At 39.5% G+C, this 16967-nt stretch overlaps 1 protein-coding gene across 1 annotated transcript; it reads left to right on the plus strand.

The window, feature by feature from the left end:
- Positions 1 to 6454: 6454 nt before the first annotated feature.
- CTLA4 (cytotoxic T-lymphocyte associated protein 4) lies at positions 6455 to 10629 on the plus strand. Its single transcript, XM_018911606.3, has 4 exons — positions 6455 to 6651; positions 7834 to 8184; positions 8651 to 8760; positions 9672 to 10629. Exons 1-4 carry the CDS (start codon positions 6594 to 6596, stop codon positions 9840 to 9842), a joined length of 690 nt encoding a protein of 229 aa, XP_018767151.2. The 5' UTR covers positions 6455 to 6593; the 3' UTR covers positions 9843 to 10629.
- Positions 10630 to 16967: the final 6338 nt, after the last annotated feature.

Consider the following 16967-nt stretch of genomic DNA (forward strand, 5'->3'; position numbering starts at 1 on the left):
TCAGCCTCCCCTTGCACATCTGGCCTTTCAGATATTTCAGGGGTTTGTTTGTGTACTTAGCCCTGGTAGGTACTCTGGAAAAGGGCAGTTGCTAAGTCCTAGAAATACAGTTTCAAATATTTGATAAACTAGGGAAATCAAAGGGAGTTTGCGTTATCACTAATCCAAGAGTAAGGTTTTGTACATGAGATCAGGTTCTGTGGGGAATGGTGGATTGAACAACAAATCCTGCAGCTGATACATTTTGGAAGGTATAGGACCTGTTTTTAGTTTGCTGATGCAAGCCATAAAGCCACTCCTTGGCTATAGTATCCCATTTGCAGAGATGTCTGCCTTATGGAGTGACAATTTTTTTTTGCAACTGCTACACTTCAAAATCAGAAAGGTTCTTGGAATTTGTTTTACAATCCTCTGCTAGAAAATCTGTATCTTTGTTTTCCAGAGTCCTCAGCCTATGATTAAATAACCATTTTAATGGCAATTCATAATCCTCATATACATCACTGTAAACTTTCAGTAACATGTGGTGGCATGGACCAAAGGCAAACAGATTGAACTTTAAAGTTCTTTAAATCAGGGCATCAACCCTACAGATCTTAGACATAATTTCCAGGATTACATTCTCATACAAGCCCTGAATAAACAATCTGTGATAAAGCCAGTATTCATTCTATGATTTTTGTAAATAAAACTGCAAGGAAAGAGGCAAGGAGAAGGTGTCTGAAACAGGAAAGAAAGGCAAGGTTTATAGCAAGGAGGGATTCTGAAATGGTCCCCATCCCTCAGTGCTGAGTTTCTAGTGCTAGTATTGCCTAGCTCTGTCATGCAAAATGACAGAGATGCAGGTGGTACATTGTCTGGTCTTCACTAAAATGTTTTTTTACTCATAAGAGACTTCTGGGCAGGTTTTATCTTGGAATATACTTTGCTCAGCTCAACAGTGACATCTGAAAGCAAAAAAAAGCTACATGTACCCTTCACTGATCCAGCTACTCATATTTCTGCCAGAACATCCTTCTCCCCCTTGGTATTCTCATTTCCCTGTCTCCATCTCATTACAAGCCCTCTGAGAGTTCCACATAGAAGCTGCTCCCCTAAAATGTCTAAGGCTTACAGCTTGTCTTCCCAAACTCACTGTGCCCCTGGGAAGAGATGCATACTGTGCTTTACTTCTGAGATCTAGTCCCTGCAAAGGCAAAGCAGACAAAAAGTGGACAAGGTTGAATGTGACCAAATATCTTTAGAAGCCTTAGCTCATGATTCTTGTTCACCTCAACTGCTGAAACAATCTCTGCTGGCCTTGACAAATGTTGGCTCACTGCTGTGTATTCCAAATGTTAGTGTGAATCTGTCAGTTTGAACACCTTGTCATTCTCTTTGTGCCTATCCAGTGAATTCTGCCTTCTGCTACAGTACCGACTTCTCCCTTAATTTAATTTAATTCAATTTACTTTCATTTTCTAGCCCATCCCATTCTAACTATCAGCTCACATCCACTCTTCTGAAATGGCCTCCAGACTTTGGCAAACGAAGTTGACCTGCATTACTCACTTGCCATGAATTCAAAGTAGTTCTTTAGAATCTGCTCCATGCCATTCCTTGGATGAACTTCACTCTGTGAGCTTATGAAAATGCCTTTCTTTGCCAGGTCTCCTGTCTTTCAAACATTTGGATTCTCCAAAAGTCTACTGAGCTGGAGCACTATCTTCTTTATGTAAACTTCATTGAGTCCTTTGCTTTATAAAGGTTTAATTCTATGTTTTTCAGGAGTCCTGCTTTGATCTTATTAGATTGAAATACTATAATTTTGGGTTTTTTACACGTCAGGGACTTAATTAGCCCTGTGTAAACTGGAAGTAGGCCCTTAACTATGCTCCTCATCTGTACCCTTTAAAAATATTTCTTACCCTTCTCATTTTTGATTAGAATGTCATTTCTCACATGTTTTCAGCCAAACTTTATAATTTATTCTTGTGTCCCTCATTAAATTCAAACTGCTGCAATGTCAGAGCCAGAGACTCAGAAATATGTCTACCTCTTGCTGTTTTTCCTTTTTGCAATGCTTTAAGAAATAAAGTGGAAGTAAAACATTTCTCCAGTATTTCTCCAGTCATGGGATACACTTAAATCTTAATTTTAGACTTGGGGGGTTCCTCTGGTTCTTGTCTGCTTATTCATGAAAACAGACTATCTTTCCAGTCTTTGCTCTGGGGTGAAGATACCTGCTTTATTCTGTCCTCAATCCCAAGTGATTGGTCTAGAAACAACAAATATGTGGAGCTCTTCTTTGATAAACTCCTTAAAGTAAAGGAAAGTTGTTAATCATCTGCCAAGACACTTATGGTCTCTGTTAAAATTTGTCCTAAAATCTTTCCCTTGCCACAACTCCCTGCAGGAAACTGGAGAAGAATAAGGAAGTCATTGTGTGAAGACCTTTTGACTGTGTTGTTTCTCAATCCTGTGTCTCTATTTCCTCTTACTTCTGTTTGTATCTCTTTCCATACATCCCAGATCTTACATTTTGACCAGAAGCTGCATAGGGATGGGGTGGAGGCAATACATTCACACAGGCCTGGTTGCTACTGGGACATAGATGGCTTAAGACAAATAACATGTAGCAAACCTGGCAAGGCAAGGGCTAGAATGCAGACACTCAAGGCTAACTGAGAAGTGGCAGCATTAAAAAGTTGGGAAGAAATTTGACCTCTGTTAGATAATTACAGATGCTGAGCATATCAGGAAAGCTTGGATATAATGACTTTATTGTAGGGGAAACAAAGCCTAGCTTCCAGAAAAGAAATACCAATGGTTATATCACAAAGAAAAAGGACACTCAAATATTCACCCCACCTCAAATCTGTTTGGATAATCTACTCATCAGCAGAAGCTCCCATGAACACCAACCCCGTATGCCCTAAGAAGTAGTGGAAAGAGAATTCCTCAGCTAATGCTGTCCTCACCTCTTCTGAGGCTAGATTGAGGGCACAGGCTTAGAACTGGAGAGCAGCATTTACAAAACTAGGTTAAAAGTTGAGAAAAAGGCAACAATTATGAGAGACTTAAAAATCAGTAGTTTTGCCATGTGAATTGTGATTCCTTCAGGAACAAAGATTGATCCATCAAACCTGGTGATATCTAGGCCTTTACTTAAACTAACCAGCTTTTAGTCCTTTAATGGTAATGAAACAGTATTTTTCCAGTCACTCTGTTATTTCCTTTTCTCCTTACCTCTTGTTTTGTGCAAAAATTTTTTTCTTCAGCCATTCCACTTAGAGGTCTGGATTTTTTTCAAATGACAGAGCACTTCAAAACCCCAATAGGTTTGTGGCAAACGAACATGGTAAAAACGTGAACTGTTCAACATAGTAAGACATGATCTCACATTTTGAGTTTAGTAAAATGTCCTGAAACCAGATACTTATGCAAATTATAAGAATTTCTTCTCCCCATTACATCTCAAGCAATTTACCAAGCAAGTTCCTGTCACAGAAAAAAAAAAAAAAAAACATGGGCATCATGAGACCGGCTTACAAGTGTGAAAATAATTTTGTGAATAAAAACATTTTGCAATGGGAATTCTGACAGGGTATCAGCAGGAAGGTTTGCCCTAATAAGTGTTCAGTGAAGAAAAGCAAATCACTAGAATGCAAGTGACTAACCCAAAATGAGAAAGAAATATATGAGAAACCTAGTTATTTAACTTCCTAGCAATCTGAGTGACCACAATAGTGTAGTCCAGTGTAAAACTGCATGTCCCTCCCTCAGCTAAGTTCAAAGAGGTCATGAAGCCCAAGCTACTCCTAAGATGAACCCTTTTCTTTAAGGCTCTGCAGCTTTGCACTGCAAGGGCCTCAGTCCTCTCCCCTGCTCTGACACTTTTCTATGGTAGCATATGTAAAGTATAAAGGTTTCCTGTGACATGGGAATTAATAACATCCCTAAGAACAAAGAGAACTACAGTATAAGTATTAAAAGAAAGAAGAATATCGTATTGATCTTTTGGAGCACAAAGCACAGGCTTTTAGAAGCAGCCTGAGGAATAACCTCACTCCAAAGACCTGAGTCTCAAAGTCAAAATTAGGGCTCTTCTTTCAGCCATTCTCTTGTCTGGCCACCAGACCATGTGTAAGGTTCCATTTATGGGAAAGGGTGAAAGATGAAGAGTTCCCAAGATAAAAGAGTCAGGGCAGGAAGATTCCAGACTACACAGACAAGAAGGTGCAGTAACTAGGTAAGATAGGTCCAGTGGCTGTAGCCCACAAATCATGACCTGTATTTTTCATATTTCAGGGAAGGTAGAGCAAGCAGAAGTCCAGAGACTCTTGAGTAGTTAGATAAGGGACACAGAGGAGAGAAAAGGTGTCCCCAGTGATTCTTGTGGATTTTATTTTAGTGGGGAACTCATTCTGTTATCAATACCTTGTTCCATGCTGTAACTGAGCTGGAAAGGATGGGAGCAGTGAAAGTGAGATCTTATTTGGAACAGGATCTCTTCTACTGCATGATCTACCTGCTGTCTGCATACATTAGCTCAAGAGCCAAAGTGTGATTAGGAAGGGTAGAGGGCACCATGGCAAGGTAATCATCCATTGGAATGGATAACAAAAGGCAGCCTGGGCTCACTTAGGCAGTGAAGACAGAGACGACTTCAAGAGACTCCAAAGGGAGACATGTTGTGCTTTACTTAGAAGAGTAATTATCATAACACAAGGCTTTTAAGGAGGAACAAGGGTAAAAAGGAAAAAGTTGTGGATTTGAAAATGCACCCTGAGAACAAAACAGCCAGGAAACAAGATGAGTACTGCTGCAAACAAAGCTTGCTAGAGCAGTCTCAAACAGGAGAGAGAGGAGTGCCAGAGTCACTTTAGCAGGGCAAGATCCCATGGGTATGCATGGCATGAGCACTGAGTTTTACATGGCAATCCTTTGCCAGAGTTTGGTGGCTAATTGCACCATCAATTTGCAGTCTCAATCAATTATCAGGAGACGACACCATAGGTGATGAAACACAAATGTGTCATTTGTTTAACTGCATGCAAAACACAAGCCCAAAAGATGCAAAGGGCAGATAATTTAGTTACTACTCTGGATATGAAAATGTCAGGCATCAACTGGTAATTTCATGCCATAAATCTCACTAATATTCTGGTACATGATGTTGCAATAGCATTTATTTTACATTTAATATTAAAATTGATTTAAGCTTGTCTAACCAGTAATACAGTATGTGCCTATCTCATTATTAGGGTGCAGTTTTTCATTTTCCCATAGCAGTATTTTTATTTATCATCAGTTCTGTTTTGAATGCTGGTTAAGATTAAAACGACTGTGAATCTGTCATTACAAACAAATATTGCATAACTTAGGTATGGAAGCAGTAAGCTTGTTTATATCATTAAGTATTTATGTGATTTCAAGACTAAGTATTTATCCTGTATCTTTAGATTGGGCTGGCTAGTGTTCAATACCTAATACTGTTAATTTTCTAGGTCACAGAGCAAAAGCAGGTCTTCTCAATCTACTATCAACATATATAAATGATGAAGCACCTTCTAAAAGAACTTCTCAAAGTGTGGGTTAAAAAAAAGAATGCCGACCTTCAGGATAGCTGAAGTGAACCCTCATTTTTATGGAATTCTTTAGGCAACGATTCAGAGATGTGACAGCTTATCAAATAAAAAAGCAAAAACAATTTTCAGAGCTTACATGACTTTTAAAAGGTCCATGAGCAAAACCTGTTTCACTGAGGTTTGAAATGACGCAGGTGCTCTAAGCAGAGATAGCAATAATCAAAGCTCCTGCAGTGCTTTTCATCTGTTGATGTCAAGGTAGTTAGGCAGTAAAGTCTGTAGGTAGCAAAGTTCTTTACAGATGTGTAAGTCATTAGCTATGAACCTAGATAATTTCTTCTTGAAAACAGGAAAGCTTAAAGAGGGTGGGTTATGATTCAAGTCACATTGCTGATACAAAAAGATGAAGTAATTGCAAGTGAAATCAGTATTTTGAAGGGGTAGCAATTTTTAAACTTCAAAAGCACTAATATTAAAGCAAGCAAAGAAATTTGGGGTGGAGGTAAGTCCTCCATAAAAAAAATCTAGTTTGCAGGGATTCACTGTGCCACATTAGGCAGAAGTACAGCTCTCTGCATTTTGCCCTGGTAGGAAATACCTGAAGATTGCTAAAATATTAAGTGCTATGATTCTGCAAGCTGGCACCCCCAAAGAGCCCAAACTGCTCTAACGATGATTAGCTTTCCTCCCACAATTCTTAAAGCAGAATGGATGGCAGTTTCAGATTGAATATATATTTTCCATGTGCTGAATAGTTGTTTTTGTTCATGCTGTTTGAGGTTAACTGTGCACGTACTAATCAAACCCACTCCTTCCTTTCTCGTAAAACCAAAACAAAGCTTCATACTACTTTCAGGTACAGCATCTGGGATCAAAGCTATATATACACACTGGCTCTGCGTGGGTTCAAACATTTCGAAGATTCAGTATCCTGAAAGGTGTCACCTCTTTTCCAGTCCTGAGAGTTCCAATTTGTCTTAAAGTCTAAAGGCATCAGCACCTTCAGCCCGTCCCAGCACAGGAATGCTCTCAATATTGGTCACCGTGGGCTTTCTCTGCAGAGCCACTGCCATTGCTGAAGGTGGGTAGATGAAGGAAGCAAGGTATCTGGGGTTGTTGACTTGTTTTCAGTTTCATGTCCTTGCAGGAGACAGACTTGGTACAACAGGGTGACACAGGACTAATGGGAGCGAGGTCTTGGTGTATTGCAAGGTGTCTGGAAAACCAGACACAGACTTTATAGCAGTACTATCTGCAAGGACACTGGGCAACATTCAGAGTAGCTCAAGAAGGAAGAAAAGATCTTGAAAAACCAGACCCTGCAAGTGAAGTTGTGACAGCTGATAACATGGGTGTAGGAGTTTGAATGTATGGAGAAATTCTACTCTTCATCTGGAATTGTTGCATTGTAGAACTGAAAAGATAAACCCTGCCCTAAAATGGACTGATATAAAATGAGATTGAAAAAACAATGCTGAGTCTTCACAGCTTACTAAAGCAAAAGACAGTGCATCCCATCATCTGTCAAGACAGAATACAGAAGTTGCAAAAAGCTGTCAGTGAGGTTGTACATGGTACAGTAATTTCCCCTTAAGATGTTTTTTGCAGTCTGTTCATCAGGCTTTGTTATGTGTTTTATATTAGCTTGGGGTATATATTGTTGCTGTGTATACTGTGGCTTGGGAGTAGCTAGTTAAAAGTAAGGAGAAAAAAGATCAGAAACAAAAGTATGCAAACAGATTTTCTATTCAGTTTTACTGTTACCTAAATCATTCTGTTCCATGTTCCATACAGGATGTCAACTTTTTTGTTCCTAAATGTAAATATATTTCTACTAGGAAGAAATTGTGGTTTAAAAATCTGATTTTAAATTGAAAATTTCAACCTTATCATCAATAGCCTATTTTTTTTTTTTTAGTTTCCTATGTATACTAAGATATTGGTGTTGAGGAAAACTGAAGCATGCAGGCTATTCATTGCCTGACTAAGTAGGCCAAATAACCTGCTATTTAAGCAACAAGTAATTGCTGAGATTTATAATATAATTTTTAGTAATCAAAGCATTTCTTGAGCTTTTTAAAGAATGCACTGCTAATGTGAATTGTGGTCTTGGAGTCCCTTCTTTGAAAACAGCATTTCTAGGAATCGCCCATGGATAACAGGAGGTGGCAGAACTCCCTTCCTACTGTACAGGTTTGAAGTAAATGACTCCAGATCCTTTCTTGACTGTTCACTTACCATCACACTCTTTACTTCCTTACAGTAATGGAAGTGACTCAGCCAGCAATTGTGCTGGCCAACAGGCAAGGAGTTGCCAGCTTGGTGTGTAAATACAAGAACATCGGGAATGCAAAAGAAATTCGAGTGACTTTGCTTAAACAGACTGGTGACCAGACCATAGAAATCTGTGCTTCATCATACACCACGGAGTTTAAAACATTCTTTGTGGAAAAGGTCATTCAGTGCCATGTTACCCCTGGCCAAAACAATGTGACCCTCACGCTGGCTGGCCTGCAAGCAAATGACACCGGGCTTTACATTTGCAAGATGGAGCGGATGTACCCCCCACCCTATTTTATGAACAAGGGAAATGGCACACATCTCTATGTCATTGGTAAGGCAAGCAGGTTTACACTATTGTGATACTTCCAAGTTAAGGGAGCAGCTATTAAATCTCAAAAGTCTTCAGAGTTCTGTTTGTAAGAAGTCAGGGTGAATACTGGTTTCAGTGCTGAAAATCTTGATTAGCTCTTATTTCTTTCAGGTCTCCCTGCAGATGCCCAAAGCAAGCATAGTCATAGACACAGAATGATAGCATAATCAACACCATGCAGTGTACACCTGTGTCTAGGCAGTTAGATACAGAAGTGCAAAAGTAACACAGTAAGGTGTGAGCTCTTCTACAGATAAAAACTCTTTTCATTGGAGGTTGAGTAGGCAGCGACTCAGAGCTCAGTCCTGGTGGTCTCTTGGGATAGCACATGCTAGAGAAAAGCAGTGTAGAGTCTGACTCACTGACTCTAGGGCCTTCCTTATGAAGCTCATGTGTGACATGACATGTGTGATATCATATGTTTTAGATCCAGAACCTTGTCCAGACACTGCCATATATCTCTGGGTATTAGGAGCTACTGCCTCAGGATTTTTTCTTTACAGTATCATCATCTCAGCCATTCTTGTGGGCAAAGCGGTAAGTCCCATCAACTCAGCTCTCTTCTGCTAATAATATCCCTTTGTGTGATGAGGACAAGGACAACAGGGAAGAACACTGTGAACAAACCCAGTGGGATGCTCCACTTTGCAAGTGCAATGTTATTACAATAATGCAAAACAAGAGAACTTGCTGGACCTGCCACTTATATTTATTTATGGCTCATTTGTGTTACCAGCATACTAGGAAGCATCAGCTTCCCTCAGCTGGACTGAGCCTTGGCTTAGGGCTGGATGCTTAAAAATACCAGGCAAAGTCCTGGATGCTTCTGGGGTTAAAGGCAACAGTCTTCATGTGTATTCTCATTTCACAAATGATTCACACAAAATCCCAAAATTCAATTTTTTCCTTTTCTCATCATTCACCTCTGCAAAGCAAATTTAAACAACCTTCCCCTTGGATGGGGGAGGTGTAACTTAAAGCATTTTGAATTTCACAGCTAGAAATGTCTGCACAAAAATATGCAAAATATGAGCCTGGGTTGCCTTTTCCCACAGGGATCTGCAGCACTCATAGTCTGTTAGAAATGAACCTGAGCTTGAAACCAAATAATGATTTTTCAATCAGTCTTTGTCCCTAGAAGGTAAATGAAGCCATCAGGTGTGAACACTCCTAGCTTTGAACCAACACTGAACTCTGAAGCAGGAGCACCTTCAAAGAGCTAAGTGAATGGCAGGACTCCTATTTTTTTTCTTTGTATAAATAGCCCCTGCACATCCTGATCCTCCATCAAATGCTCTTAACAGATCTTCTATAAAGAGGCAGAGAAAGGTGTCTAGAATACATTTTACTCAGTAAAGGAAGAACATCCATTGGTTTCTCTAAAATGTGCTGGTAAATGATTATGCTATGATTGCCTGTTTATTTTACTTTCTTCCCATATGTTACAGATAAAGAGAAGACGATGTCTCACTACTGGAGTCTATGTGAAAATGCCTTCTGAAGAGCTAGACAAAAAAGTGATTCCATTCCACATCACTGTTAACTGTAACAAGGAAGGAGAGAAACCATTTCCTACCTGGGATGGAGTGTCTACTAGTTCATTTCAGTTAAAGAAATAAATTAATTGTCTTTTTACAAAAGGCATACAGGAAGGTGAGAGAATATTCTTTGTAGCTTCCATGGTATGGAGGAGAATAAATAGTATATGTATTCATATTTGAAGATTAACCCTATCACATAAAAATGGCTACATTAGGCCATTGACTTCTTTGAGATGTATTGTACCAATATGTAATATATATATATATATATATATAAGTGTGTAGCATTAAGAGCTATTGCTGTTGCACTTGAGAATCTTACTGTCAAATTTCATCATGCCTACTGATCAACTGAAATCCAAACACTATATGACAGACTTGTGTGGCATTGCAAGAGTAATCCACAAGTCTGGGGGGAGAGGTAGGAGAGCACACTAATGTACAAAGGAATGTTGACCTTTTTTCCCTGCATTGATATTTATTAGTTCCATTTCTGGCATTAGTGCTCTGCACTTCCACAGAGGCCTCCCCATAGGCTGGCACTGATGACACTGCTGCTCTAGAAGCCTGATCTTAACTCTGTTGAGTGGCATTGTGTGCCAAAGTGCTGTGATGGAGCTGACTGATGGTCTCTCAGCCAGTGCTGACAGTTTGTTTAGAGAAAAGGCACCAGCAGAATCCCTCTTAGGCTGTGTTGGGAGAATGCTCCAGCTCTGCTGGGGCCTTGTGTTTTACAAATGCTAAATTAGCATCTATCCAAAAGGCAGAAGTATGTTGCTGTGTTTAACGACGTCTATTTTCCATGAAAATACCAGCAGTGTATAATCTTGTTTATTAGTTTTGTACCATTCAATAAAAACCTTGAAGCTTTGCCCAAATTCGAGCTCATTTCTTGTTCACCATTCTCAGAATAGTGAGAAACAGGAAGTGGCTACATGTTAGAAAGCAGTGAAGACAACATGAACCTTTCCTCTCTGACCCTGTGTTTTGCCCTTCAGAGACAGCCTGTGTGCTCATGCCAACACTTCCGTTCTCAGCTCTCCTCCTCAGCCAGCCACCATTTCAGTCTGTCAGTTCTTCTGTTTGGCTAGTTACAGCTGCAGTGATGTGCTTCAGACACTCTACCAATCAAGTTTTCACTTCCATCAGTTACTCACCTGCAGAAGGTAGCTGTAATGCCTTTGACAGCACCTCCTGTACATATTTAAACAAAACACTTGTCCTAGTTTCCAATCCTGTTTTCTTTGCACCACTCTGACACTCTCACTCACTAAATGCCAGTCAACACACAAAGCTGCTGAAGCTTAAAACAATTTCAGAATTGTCAGCTACTATCTATTAGTTTGATTCTTTGCTATCAAAATTTCACCTTGCAACCCAAAACACTGGCATCATGTGCCTCTGTTTCACAGCTGTGAATCCATCTTCCTGGCTGCACAGCAGTGCAGCCAAACCCCAGAGCTCTTTATTCTAAGTTCTTGCACTTGAAGCAGCTCCCAGAACACCACATCTCACAGCTCTTTTAGCCTGCTTTCCCTCTCTTGCCCATTCATCTGGCACCACCTCCAACTGTGCAAAGACACATTCACATTCTCAATTTGCCAGTGTTTGCAGGTGCTAACTGCTCCCTCAGTGTTGATATACAAGTGCTGCTTCAAGTAAAAGTAGCATCTGATGACATACCTTTTTTTTGAAGGTATTTTAGTATTCTGACATTAGTCTGGTATTTTCCCCTAATTTTTCACAATCCAGTGTTTTGGGGATAAAAAATGGTAAAAGATCACATACCTACTGTCACTACAAAATGACTAAACTTCTGCCCTTTCAGTTGTAGCCTGATCAGGCAAGTGTATTCAATGACTCCATGATGAAAAATAGGCTTGACCCACACATCCACTTGTAGAAGCTGTAGAAAGGGTGAATAATTATCCAGGGCAAATTTTTCCACCATAGCAAGCAGTGAATCATGGGTCTGACCTCTAATCAGGAATCAACTGTTTCTTTTTTTTCCTTTCCTTGGCAATTCCTCAATACTTACTTTTCTTAAGCAATCTGAAAGCAGTTCAAGTACATTATTTTCCAAGCTTATCCCTACTGGGTGAAGAGATGCTTTGGATCTGTACCCACAGTCTCATGACATCTGGCCACAGCTGGCTGTGAATCTGTGTCACCACAGAACCTGTGAATATTCCAATTCTGACCATTCCATTTCTGACCACTAAGTTGACCATAACTAGGCCTTCTGCATCCACCTGGACAATTTTCTTTTGGTACACCCGTGTTTCCTTGAGACATTCTGTCTGTAACAACCAGGGAAGAATTCTGCCATAAGTAACTAACAGGTTACTAAAATAGCTGAATAGTGAAGGTTATGGAGGAGCAGAACAGAAACAACAGTCTCACATATGGTGGTAGAAACATTTTATGTTTGCCTCCTGCACTTAAATAATTATTGATGCTTATTAATTATCTTATTAATTTCTAAAATGATGGTGTTCATTAGTTATAAGAAATTACTTTGCCCAGATTCTCTGTTCTGATCTTCTCTTCATCCTTAGTCATTACTTTTTCCAACCTTCTCTTGTTTCTGCAGTGCTTAATTTTCTTTGGCTTTCCCTACCACTGAGCTGCATGTGATATAATGCTTTATCACTTTTTGTTCTAAGCCAGGTTCCCCTTTTGAATTTTCTGGCAGGGTAGTAGGTGCACTCAAACCAGCAGGTGTGGCAGTGAAGACCAAAGTGAGATTTCAGTTCAGATTTTATTGACAATGATATTCTCATCATTCATATCTGGCACTACAGAGATGAGTGGAGCCTAAGTACCTGCAGAGATGATATTTATACTTACCTTCCTATGGTTCATGTAGCAGGTAGCTCTGATGAGGGCAGAGCCCAGACCTCAGGGAATTTCCATTGTCCAGTGATGCCCCCCAGAGCCTTGAGGTCTGTGCTTTTCCATGATAGCAGGGAGAAGCATCTTTCATTATCAGCACTCCAAAAAATTTTATATATAAGAGTCAAATATAGTGTTCTGTGAGATCACAGCAGTACCAAAATGAAAGGTGAAAAAGCTAGATCAGTGTACATCCCAGAAAATGCAATACAGAGGAAACCATGCCTCTTTCTGGGAAGAATGTGCAAAGCAAAGATGAAAGGATTTGGTCTCAGAACTCCGCTCATTAGAATGGGGAGTTTTAAAACACAGCTGAGTATCTTACCTGGACAGCCAAATTATGACACCATACTGCTTGGTGAGGTTCAGGAAGAGCTTCTTTTGATGTGCTCTTCACTTCTTTAGGAGATCTGTCAGCCTGTTTGTGAAACAGAGAGTGTGAGTTTCTGGCTGGATGGGTGGGAATTCACAGGTATACAGGTCTGCATCAAAGACAATGGCATATGCATACACCACTCCCAGACCCCACTGAGATTTCTAAAGAGGATATGCCATTATTCTACTTTCATTTTCATCCACTTCTTTATTTGAACTATTTCTTTCCTTGTCATTTTCAATTGACAAGGAAAGAGTCCTATCTGATAGAGAAAAACCTATGACAAAGGTTTCCCACACAGCTACTCTGAGTAGACAATGAGTAGTCTATCATTTTAGGTTTAGAAATCCCCCAGTCTTTGAAGGAATATATGAAGCTGAACTCACTACTCTGTCAGACCTTGATGTCTGTAGGGAAAGTTCATTAATGCCATTTTCCACAGATACTTAATAAATTTTAAAAAAATCATCAAGGACTCCTAGGCTATGCAAGAGCAGACACTTTCACCTCTTGCTATCCTTCCTAATGTCCTGACTTTTGCTCAAGACTTCCCTGGGTCTAATTTCCTGCTTTCCAATAACCAGTGCTGGCATTGGCCTGGTAACTCCTAACAGATCAGATACAATTCCTGGCTTCAGTACTGACTTTGAGCTTTGCAGGTCCAAAGAGTTTGAGTATGTGTGTGAGGAGCTGAGGTGAGTTTTGGAGGCAAAGTACCTTGGAAGGTAAGATACAATAGGCTTTCCTTTCACTAGATAAAAGCTATTGCTGGGGAGTGAGTTCTGAAAAATCAACCAGAAAATACATGATTTTTCCTGTGACAGGAACAGTCTGAGCAAGAGCTCTACCTCTAGGAGAGACATAAACAGGAATCAGATGATGTATCCAAGAGCGGTAACATGAAATCCAAACCAAAGAAGGCTGGTGCATAGCAGATGGATTTATGCATTACTAAAACGAATTTATTGTTGACATTTGCAAACTGCATTCTTGCTTGAATATGTAAAAGTTATTTTGAGGTAGCTTCTATCACAGCTAAGCAGTAGGGCCCTTGCACATAACAGTTATTGATAAAAGATGTTAAAAATTGTGGGAAAGGTTATTTAAAAATTGTGCCTGAAGACAGATTAAAAATTTTTGTTGTTTACTAGAGGGATGAAGCAAGGAAGAGTTTAGATAAGGGACAAAACTTCACTGGGAATCATTAGTAATTGCAGCCGAGGTAACATGGCAGATGTTTCCATGAACTAAAAGATTGTTACCTACTCAAAATTTCACTATTCTTTCCTTTTTTGACTTTTCAAACATAATTCTATTTCTCTTTCTATTTTTATAGCAAGCTGCCCTAATCATAGTCATGTTTTTATATTTTACTGAACTTCTTTAGTGATTATGAAGTTTCAATTGAAGGAAAAGTTCTCAGTTTTTTCATTGATGGCTTTTCCTCTTCATTCTTTTCTGACTGCTGTTTTTAAAGAGTAGTATATAAAAATGTTCAGTTTGGTCTGCTTCATTCAGCAAAAAGCAAGACCTTGTTTTCAGAGAAAATGGAATTTCTCTCATGATTCCAATGGGCGGTACTTTTAGACCACATCCTCTAACAGCACAGGTGATACAACAGGGAAAACTTGAAGCTGGGTAACATGTGGTTGGACTATGCTGTGTTGTGGGAGGGATTTACTGACATTCATGCTCTAGCCTGCAATGCAGCAGCTTGGGTGGAGAGCTGGAACAAGCAGCAGAGTGCTTTATTCTTCCCAGAGAGATCAGTGCCTGGGATGTAGGTTTTCTATAGGAAATGAATATTAAAGTTTGGGCTAAGATTGCCACTGACATGAAAAATATAGGATTGCTGGTTTTATAGAAATAAAAAGATATACACTGAGCAAATACTCCTTGTATTTTTCAAACTAGAAATTCAGTAGCCAGAGCCCAAAGAATCATACAGTTCAGTATACACAGACAATAAATGAATCCTGCTCTATGTTAGATGGGTTATTGTTAACTTACTACACCTTAGTCTTGTTTGTAGAGTTTCTCCTTGGGAATTTGTAACTTCCTTGAGCTAGTGATGAAAGGTGCCAGCAGAAGTACTGCTTACTTTTGTGCAAACTAGAAAGTTTTCCCTCTGCCAACTGGAAAGCGTGAAGGGATTGGTACATACTAACTTCCACAGTACTTAGTGCTGGGCACTTGCAGCATCATCAGCTGTAAGAAATATTTCAATATCCTTCCTCCCTGTGAAAATTCACATTAAAAGTTGGGTCTCTGTTGGCCTTCAGCTGAACTCCAGATGCCTCTTTCCATGTGCTGTTGTGTGGGGAAAGCTGAGGTGTTGGAAGTTCCGTAGAAGCTTTGATAAGACTTCTTTTCATCTTGCATGCTTTCAGAGCTGGCCTTGGTACCTGCTAGACAGAGCTGCTAGTTCTTGCTGTTGTCATCTTTCTACTTTGTTTGAAGCCAAACAAATAGGTGATTAAAAATAGGCCTTCTCCTGTGCTACAAAGGGCCTTGGTGGTACTGTGGTCCAATTTATTTGCATCATACAGATAAAAAAATGTAGATGCAATGAGCTGAATAAAAATTGTAAAAATACTTGGTGGTGGGGAAACAAGTACCAAAAATAATCCACAATTGAAACTGGCACAAAACGTGGTATGTTAGCAGTACGTAATCAAGATCAGGAAGAAAAACAGTTCATTTCTCTGTAAGTTATCAAATCTTTCTGGTAAGTGACACTTCAGAAACATTCGACAGCTTCATAACTGGCTGACTTAATGTTTTACATGCAGGAAAGATGGCTAGAACAGCACTAATCAGCAGAATAAGTTGGTTTCATAGTTGAGCTTTGGTGAGGTGTTAGATTGTGTGGGTAGCATTTATAAAAGCTTTCTCACTTTTAATTCTGTAGCAAAGATGACTGTCTGCTTCACAAATTAATAATATTTTCCTTTCTCTCATAATGCCAAACTAATTAATTATATCATATTGTATTATATGACTATTTTTCTGGTCTTCTTTTTATAGTACTCTCTCACTAAGATAAAACCTCTCTTGAGCTCTTTTCCCTCTTCATCTCTCTGCAATAACATAGAATCATTATTATAATTTTACCAAAATGTTACAAACTCATGGTATTCCTCTTATGTAAGCCACAGGGACATATTTGCTGTAAAAAATTCCTCATGTTAATGTCATCATTTATACTGCAGTTTTCAGAAAAACATGTATTATATGTTTTTACTTCATATTTTATGACTAAAAAAGGCCAGGCTTCCACACACTTTCATTAAATACAGCAATTGCTTTACTGTCACTGGTCACAAGGAAGGTGTGGTTCTTTCATGGGAGTTGACAGAGAAGCTTCACTGGTGCTTCAGATGCCTCAGTCTACCTCCTATCAGACATCTTTCATGTAGCAGAAAATTATTTCTTCAACATCACTCTGAGAGGGACGAGCAGTTCGGGAAGAGCACCAGTAAATGATGGATTTATAAAACAATTGCATCCAAGAATACAAATAACACAGGGAAAAACTTGTATTCCCTCAAGTCCCACACTTAAGGATAATTTCTCTGCTTCCCTGCATGAGAGATTCAAGTCTCAGCACTTCCAGCCTTCCTGGAGATTCACACTCTGCAGAGATAAGGATTATAGGGATAATGGAGTCAAGGAGGAAAAGGAACAAATCCCATGAACACTGCTGGGAGAATTGGTTTTGTTTAAAGACTCCTTAGTTCCATAAAATACTGAGCATGTGCAAAATTTAGCATCAATATCAAACAGTGACAGTTGAAAAATATCTGTGAGAGCATCGAGTCCAACCTGGGACCCATCCCCAACTTGGCCCCATGTGCCACACCCAGGCCTTCCTTGGACACCTCCAGGGATGTGAGTGTTAAATCTGTAAAGAAAAAAGATATTGAAGCTTT

The sequence above is a fragment of the Serinus canaria genome, chromosome 7 (assembly GCF_022539315.1).
Source record: "Serinus canaria isolate serCan28SL12 chromosome 7, serCan2020, whole genome shotgun sequence".
Classification (NCBI taxonomy): domain Eukaryota; kingdom Metazoa; phylum Chordata; class Aves; order Passeriformes; family Fringillidae; genus Serinus; species Serinus canaria.